The 9,050-nt window shown below is 38.7% G+C and overlaps 1 protein-coding gene across 1 annotated transcript; it reads left to right on the top strand.

Annotated features, from left to right (window-relative positions):
* The first annotated feature begins 200 nt into the window (after positions 1-200).
* kiaa1109 (KIAA1109 ortholog) lies at positions 201-8,501 on the top strand. The gene is made up of 8 exons (XM_034195160.1): positions 201-324; positions 442-553; positions 3,165-3,255; positions 3,614-3,673; positions 6,635-6,903; positions 7,047-7,262; positions 7,816-7,996; positions 8,181-8,501. Exons 2-8 carry the CDS (start codon positions 540-542, stop codon positions 8,415-8,417), a joined length of 1,068 nt encoding a protein of 355 aa, XP_034051051.1. The 5' UTR covers positions 201-324; positions 442-539; the 3' UTR covers positions 8,418-8,501.
* The last annotated feature ends 549 nt before the right edge of the window (positions 8,502-9,050 follow it).

Below are 9,050 nucleotides of genomic sequence, written 5' to 3'. Positions count from 1 at the left end.
ACCATTATCCTTTAGTTCAGCCCTTGAGGATTGGGGTGCATATTCTCAGTGGTACCTAGAGATTTGCTCTGTAAGAGATTGTAAAGTACGTCTACATCAGGTCAGCTTGTCTTAAGGTTATTTCTGAGGCTGTGCCGTAATTCCACTGTTAGAGAAAAGAAATGTGTTCTGTTATCTTAATCCTCTTTTCTTTAATTCAGGAAGCTAGGGGCCAGTGAGGGCACCATCAACCAGGAGATCCAACGCTACCAACAACTGGAGTCTGTGGCCGTCAACGACATAAGGAGAGACGTCAGGAAGAAGCTCCGGCGCTCCAGCATGAGGGTGAACGCTCCTCCATTTACCTGATGGAATTCTTATTTATCACAGCATCTTAAACTCTTATCGGTGCTTTATTGGCTGTATGTTGACTCTAAATCACCGCTCTCCGTTCCTTACCAGGCGGCCTCGCTAAAGGATAAGTGGGGTCTTGGCTACAAACCGAGTTACAATCGTTCCAAAGCATTTCAGCAGCAGCGGGTCGACCCCCTCTGAAAAGGATGGAGAGACAGAGGTAACGGAGAAGTGCATACAATCTCGTTCTCTTCAATTCTGAGCCAAGTGTAACTTAATTCACACTTTGCTACAAAGAGGCGAGTAGGAAATAAGTGAACTCCACTTCACCTCAGTACTGTTGGTGCTGGTTTTGCATATTTTACATTCCTTTTTTTTTCATTTAACACTGTTTAACACAGGATTTGGTGGCACAGAAACACTGTGTAGTGTTTAAATCTTCTCGGTAATGTGTTGAAATGCTTCAGTTGGTGGCACTCGTTACAATGAATTCTGCACCATTTCCAAAGATAATGTGTCTACCGGAGTGCTGAAGTAATGTGGGTGTGGAAAAAACATGTATTTCTTCTTTTAAAAAACATAAATAAACCAGGAATGCTAAAACAGGTTGCACTGTATGTACACTAACAATTGTATAAATGTGATTAACGCTTGGCAACATCATCACCAAAATTTAACAGGTTCCACTTCTAAAATTTCCTACAATTTGGGTATTCATGTTGAAGTAATCCCCCAAACAGTCAAACTAAAGCAGCAATTAGAGGGTAGACCAGACAAACAAATTGAATGTACTCCATATGAAGTTGCAACTTGGAGTGTTGCAACTTCATATCCAAAGACAAATTAACTGTCTACAAATTACTTACAGTTGTTTTAACTTTATTGATGCCAAACTATAAAGTGAAACATTGTCACTTGCAACTCAACATAACAGTTTTCTTGAACACATATTCCAGTAGGATTGGACCCAAAGGATGTTTCTGCAGCTGACGGATCAGGTTTTATGTGTAGATACACAAACCTTTCTTAATTGTCATTTTATTAATTGAACTAAAAATAAGTTTTGAAAGCTATAAGAAGAAATCAGTGTTTGGAAAATTACTTTTGAAATGTAATAGATTACACATTTCTAGTTACTCTGTTTAAAAATGTAATAAGTAATGTAAGTATTTTAATTACTTCAGAGTTATCAATGTAAGTTATTATTTTTCTAACAAATGTTTTAAACTGGACAATAAATATCTTAAAAATATCTGAAATATCTTAAAAATCTACATTTAAACTTGGCTGTGTCGACCTCAAAACAGTGATTACCGTACTTTCCAGAGAACAAATCACACCGCATATGTCGCATTGGATCAGAAATGCCTCTGTAAGAGAGGGGGGGGGGAAAAACGTATATAAGTCACACCGGAGTATACAGTAAGTCGCATTAATCACTTCATGCAAGAAGAAGCAAAATGGATTTAATTGCTACATTATTCATTTAAAAGGCACACAATGTTAAGGAGGACAGCTAACGAGCTAATTAATGTCACTAGAAGGGCACAAAATGTAAGTAAACTGCTTCTTTCAGCCACTGAACAGACAATCGTGAGGTGAAACGTACCACGCAATGAGACATTTGAAGACCCGAAGTATCATTTATGCATTTACAGCACAAACCGTGTTTTAGCCATTGGAAGCTAAGAGCTAATTAAATCCAATGACATATTTGTCTCAGTGGTTTTTTTGTAAGCAAGCCCCTTCAGCTGCTCCCTTGTTATCTAGTCAGAGATCCAGGATGGGTCTGCATGTTGATTTGGCACAAGTTTTACGCCGGATCCCCTTCTGGTGGAGAAATGTGGCAGGTGGGGTCTGAACCGGAAACCTTCCGCATTGAAACCAAGTGCACTAACCACTTGTCACCACCCCTACTCAACAGGTGGGTTCATGAAAAATTGAGAACATGAACATGTAAAAAGCTTAGATGAAAACAAAGGATGAGAACATGAAAACATGAGAATAAGAAAAGATGAAAGTTGAGAACATGACAGGATGAAAACATGCAAGAGATCATGAAATATGAAAAGTTGAGAACATGAAAGGATTAACTGATGACTGCATGAAAAATGAGTACATGAAAATGTGAAAAGATAAGAACATGAAAATGTGAAAAATGAGAACATGAAAATGTCAAAAAGATGACATGAAAACAAGAATACCATGAAAAGATGAAAGTTGAGAAGATGAAAACATGCAAGAGATGAGATCATAAAAATATGAAAAATGAGCATGAAATCGTGAATACATGAAAAAATGAGAATATGAAACATGAAAAATTTTTGGTGATCCACGTTACTCAGAAATATGCCATTCCTGCACAGCTCAGATACAAAGCAGCACAGGCTAAATGAATATTTTACACATGTGCTTTTTTATATTATTCGTACATCCAAATGCTTTATATCATCAATATTTTAACTATTAACTGTAACATCATTACTTTTTCCTCAGAAACTGTAACAAATTACAGTTACATTTATTTGCAACTTAGTTACTTGACTCACGTACATGTAACTAGTTACTCTCCAGCACAGGAAGAAATGGGCAGACAGAAGAAGTATATTAAGTAATCCTAACCTGAGAATGTGTGTTCACTAATCCCAGCTAAAATCTGCTCTGGAAACAAGCTCAGCTCAGGTTTCTTAAAGAACTCGCAGCTTTCTTCTATGTATCACGTCTGTGATGATGAGTTGCTGCAAATAGGACGAAATACACTAAATACAATAAAATAAAATAAATGTCACATTGTATTGGTTTAGTTGATTATTTGTCATCTCACTGTCCAGTTCCAGATTAGGAGATGTGGAGGATTTACCGGATGCCCGCCTGGACGTGGCGCCTCCAGGACCAAGAGTCACCTTCAGCATCCAGGACACGGTAATCACACGTCCACTAATTGCTCTTTGGAATCAGAGAAGGATAATAGACCAGTTAGTTGTGGTGTTTTTCCAGATTTCATTCCACTGTAAGAAGCTGTTCTTACTGCATTTTATGTCATTTTCATTTTCGGGCCATTTCATGTTAACTGTAAAGATCATTTTGTCTTCCTCCACTTCAGTGTCTCACTGTAAGAACTCTCTGCACTACACAGTATTTGGGTATTGATATTAAATAGTAGTGCTTAAGGTTTATCAATGTAACTAACTCTAACTTAAAGAACTTCTCAACTTTTTTTTTCTTAGCCTCTGTTTTGAAGGAATTCTTCTTGATCTTTTTTTTTTTTCTTTAACTGAAGATGAAAAGACAGGCTTTGGATGCATCAAATGCACCCATCAGTCCAGGAGAGATATTCAAGGTACATGGTTCAAAAAGCTCAACAAGTTGATAACAACAATAACAACAAATATTTTTTCCTCTTCTCCTCTGTGAGTCCCTTAACCGTGCTGAGAGGATTTCAAAATTGCAAAATCAAAACAGGATGATGACTTTGTGCAAGATTCTGCAACATACAGTTGGGTCCGTAAGTATGTGGACAGTGACATTACGTCATGACAGCATTGTGTCTCAGTCCAAATATTTATGGCCTTGACTAGATGACGAGTGTCAGTATTGAATGTTGATGTTACCCTGTCCTTTCTCTCTGTGCTTACATAAATTAATTTCCTGGATTTTTATTGATATGCACCATCAATTCAAATAAGACGGTGATATTATGTGACCTGCAGTTTTTATTTTATTTTAATTTTTTGTTCGTTCCTTATTTTAATTAAGATCACCTGAAGCATTTAATTTGCTTTTGGTGATTTGCAGTCACACATTCTGATCCTGTCTTGAAATTGCATAAAAATCCAAATCAGCTTTAATCTCAATTTCTTCACTGGTTTCCAACATCTTAATGCATGGTTTACCTCTGCCAGCCGTCACAGCTGTTCCCATAAAATCAGGCTCACTCTGTTTTGACTGATTTTTTTTTCAAGCTTTTTTTTTTTATTTGAAGGTAGAATTTTTTTTATCAAACAATCTGAAATGATTAGCAGTTTGTACACATTCTGTAGAATTGGGCCTCATTAATTAATGCTGTGCTTTTTGTTCTTTTTTAATCTTTTAAATTAGTTTAAACTAAAATCTTAAATTGGATGCACCTTCTAGGAAATGTATAAGTAACATAACAGAATTTTCTGCTGTTCAGCAGTGACCAAAAGCTAAAAGGATGAGCACTATGGATGGATGGATGGATGGAAGGTTATTCTAGATTGCGTGATGAATGCAGAGATACGTATTTCAAGTAGTTCCTACTGAATCCACACACAAAATTCATATTTATTGAAGCATAATTACCAGTTGTAATTTAAAAACATATCCCAGAACTGTTCCAATCTAATTACAAGTAAGTATGAAATGATATATGTTCCCATTTAATACATGTTACATTAACGCACATATAATTATTAGACTACTCTTTATTGTAAACTTGAAAATACAAACTTTCTCAAATTAATAATTTGTTTTTAAGGTCAGAATTATTGGCACCCCTGAACTTTCTGTACATAAGTTAGGGCTCTGGTGAAATCTGTTGTTTTTTTTCATTAAATGTCCACCAAGTGAAGATATTGCTCTATTTCAAGAGCTATGGGACACAACAAATCTGTTGCTTGTAATAGTAGATGTTTAGAAGTAAATGCAAATGTGCAGATTTTGTAAATCTGAATATTTACTAAGAAATTTTACAATATTACTGAACAAAAAAAAAAGAATTCATATCCTGACATAAAAATGTATATTTATTTCACTATATGACATTGGACACTTTATTATACATTCTGATCATATAAAATTGGTTTGTTTGTACTCATTTCTAAACATTTTTTTTAATTGTGTACTTAAAATTCAGAGGTGCCAATAGTTCGACCTGAAGGTTTTTCTGGGTTTGAATGTAGGTGGATCTCTCTGCAGCGGTATTTTCCTGCTTTTTGAAAATCTTTTTCCACTTTGGTTGAAGAAAAAAAGAACAACAAAAAAAATGTGTTCGCAATGTTTTAATGACAGACCCAGACTGGCTTTGCTTAATGCCATGTAGCTGGATGTTCTTGCCCTGACATTTGTGTAACCCTAAATGAATTGAAGCTATGACACGGGTTGAGCGTAATGAAGCGTATCAGCACTTTACATCTTAGCTCTGGCCTTGAAGCATTCCAGCAAGTCTGGATGTGTCATCTTCTTCTTTCAACCCTTTCAACGTTGTACTGTATTTTATTGCTGTACAGAATCAGTCAGCCTTGTATTTCTGGTATTCAGACTCTTTCTTCTGGCGTCTTTAAGAATCGTGGACTTTATTGGATTTTCTTTATTTCCCCATTGAGAGGCTTTTTTTTATTTCTCCTGTCAGGGCCTCATGTAACCCTGCATCTTCCTTCTTGTCTCAGTTTTGTTTGATTCTCCTTAACAACATTGCATGACCTCTGAGAGCCTCTGAGATCTCTTCCAGGCTGGGAATGCTCTGTCATTGTACGTGTCCTTATTGAAAAGCGTGTATATGAGCTGGTGCATTTCCTTTAACGTTAACACAGAAAACAAACCAATCATACTCAGGTATGTGGACATTTCTCTTTGTCAGTACCCTACTTAAGGTACCAAGTGTTTCTACATAAGTATTTGAAGGAGATATTTCTGACTGTAGCTATTGGTGTTGGCCAGATCTAAAGTCATTGCTGTGCTTCAAAAGATGCAAGAACAGACAAATGAACAGGGGTTAAGGCCTTATGACGTTTATTTGACGTCATATTTGGGGCACCTGAGGGGTAGTACGGTGGTGTAAGCTTGGTGCGCTTGCCTCCCAAACAGAAGGATCTTTGTTCAAAGGCCAACCATGCCCATTCTCCATGAAAATTCAGTAAGGTATATATTCTATTATGCATTCCAATTTTAAGGTAGAACTCTACTAGTGTATACTAAAGTATGTCTAAATATCTAAAAAAAAAAAAAAAAAAAGAGTAGAGCCACTTAGGTGCCTGGTTTTGAGAACCAGGGATGGTTCTGATGTACCTTCCATGTACATCTGAAGGTGTATCAAACTCCCTTGTAGAACTTGTGCAAAATCAGAGCACAATCAATACGTGTGCGACCCAAAAGAAACAGTTGTAGTCTGTGCACAAAGACTAAGGTAGACCTACAGTCGCTTTGAACTGATCCCAGGAAGATGACTTACTGAGCTGAAAGTTGTACTTCTGTTGAAGCATACTGGTACCTTAAGTAGGAAGAAATGTATACAGCCTTGAAAGCCTTTGTGATTCCACTTTAATGCTGCCCTTCTTTGAAGTTTCCCGAGGAGAACGAGGGGGAACTGTTGTCCGTCACCATTGATGATCCATCCCATGCTCATCCTCTTCTCATCACTCCATCGCCATCCATTAGTCTGGGCCCACACTCAGTTTTCAGTTCCCCTGGCACACCTGCCATCTTCTCACCCATAATTCCCTTCCAGCATGATGACGCGAGGCGAGACGAGCTGTCGTCTTCCTCTTCCGAAGAGTCTGAAAACGAGGACGACTTTGAACACGGCAGACCGCCCAGCTATCTGAGGCCTTTGTGAGTGGTCATCTGGTTTATCTGCGCTCACGTTTTTGCATTGATTCTTGTATGACCACAAACCGTGTTCATTTCAGATTGACTTTATTCTAAAAGTAAAGCCTTTCTCACTTCATTAAACAGCATTTTTTTAATGTTTCCAGCCAAACATCTCACAGGAAGTCAACAGGCTTTTCAGCTGTGAGTCAGCTGTTCAGCGACCGCTGGCCGAGCACGCCTGTCGGTCGCAGCTTCAGCGGCCCAACAACCGAAAGAAATATCGACTTTGAGCTTGATATTCGTGTGGAGATCGACAGCGGGAAGTGTGTCCTTCACCCCACAACTCAGCAAAACGAGCATGAGGATGTTTCTCTGAGGAGGTACGAGGAGAATGGATTTAGGACAAGTCGTAATTTATAGTTCTTCACAGTAGTTTGGGACGTCCTGTGACTTTAACTCTACTACAACTTTATACTGAAAAATATAAATATAAGCATTTATTATTAATAATAATAATTATAACTATATATAATAGCACTTTCATGGGAAAGAAAGCACTAAACTAATTAAATTCCGTGATAAATCACAAATTAAAGAGCTGGTAATATAGAAAATAGTGCGACTTTTACTACAGGAAATACTGAAGATAAGTAAAGAAAGATGAGTTAAGCATCCAGACCCTTGTCCCTGGTATAGAATCACTCGGTGCAGACTGCAGGCATTTTGAATTTGACATTTAGTATCAGCAAAAGGTTCTCTCTTCTTTTTTCTTTTTTCTTTTTTTTTTTTTTTACCTGTCAGCATTATTTGCTCATTGTCACCTCCCTGTTGGAAGAGACTGTAAAGCTCCAACACTCTCCACCATCGGAGTGTTTCAGCCTGGTATAAATAGGCCTCGGTGCAACATTCCTCTTCTCCCTGTGGGTTTTGTAGGAGCTGCGAGCGCAGTCTCAGGAGCCTGGATCAGGATTCTCCCCCCAAGAAGAAGAAAGTGCAGCCAAACTACAACTCCACCAGCCATCTCCTAGCTGGCAAGAAATGCCCCTCTACCCTGCAGACTAAATCCAATGACATGGAGACGACGGTCTTCTACATTCCTGGAGTAGATGTTAAGGTTAGCTTCTCTTTTTTGAGGTTTCTACGTTGTCCTACCCTGATATGAAATCAGTGTAATGCAAGACTTAATCAGGAGTACAGTTATCGCACAAATCAACTGAGACATGCTCTCCGTTCCTCTATCACTTTAGCTCTGTTTCTGTTTTCTGCTTGGAATCATTCTGTTTTCTTCACCCTTGCAGTTGCACTACAATTCCAAGACCCTGAGGATGGAGTCACCCAATGCCTCCCGTGGATCCTCCCTCCCTCGCACTCTTTCCAAAGAGTCTAAGCTGTATGGTATGAAAGATAGCGGCCCTCCCATTCCTCTCAATGCTGTCCAAATCAAGACTAACTCGCTCCTACCTCCCCCGCACCCACCTCTTCCATCAGGTACTGAGAATTCCCTGAAACTCTGTTGCATGTTGTATCATCTCTAGTAACTGACACCAGAGGTCAGCATCTCTCCACTGTGGCCTCTTAGATCGACCGAGCGAGTAGCAGGGTTGAATGTCCGGTGAAGATTAGCATTAATGCTACAACATAATTGTTGACGTGTAATTATGTGAAGCTTAAGAAAGCAGTTTGAAACCATTTAGAGCATCCTCCCACCCCCATGTCCTTGATCAAAACTGTAAATGACATTTGAAACACAGCTGGTGATCATTTTAATTCATCTGTGATTTAGCCAAAGGCAAGGGCAGTGAGGGGGTGAAGACTGCCAAGCTGTATGCCTGGGTCGCCCTCCAAACTCTGCCAGAAGAAATGGTCATCAGCCCCTGTCTCTTGGACTTTCTGGAAAAGGCACTGGAAACAATTCCCATCACTCCCGTAGAAAGAAGCTACACAGGTCAGTGAGCGGGACTGAATCGATCATTTAAAGTGTGCATTTGTAGTGTACACCGGAGCTGTGCCGGGGTAACATTTACACAACTTTGATCCCAAACGACTCTGCCGTCCTAATCTTTTATGCATCTCAAGCCAACACAGGTCTGTGTAGTTTCCACCTGATACAGCTGTATTTTTTACTCTCTGCACTCACTATATCTAAAAAAATAAATAATGTAAAGCGA

The sequence above is a fragment of the Thalassophryne amazonica genome, chromosome 19 (assembly GCF_902500255.1).
Source record: "Thalassophryne amazonica chromosome 19, fThaAma1.1, whole genome shotgun sequence".
In the NCBI taxonomy this organism is placed as follows: Eukaryota; Metazoa; Chordata; class Actinopteri; order Batrachoidiformes; family Batrachoididae; genus Thalassophryne; species Thalassophryne amazonica.
This window is presented reverse-complemented; position numbering and strand designations above follow the sequence as displayed.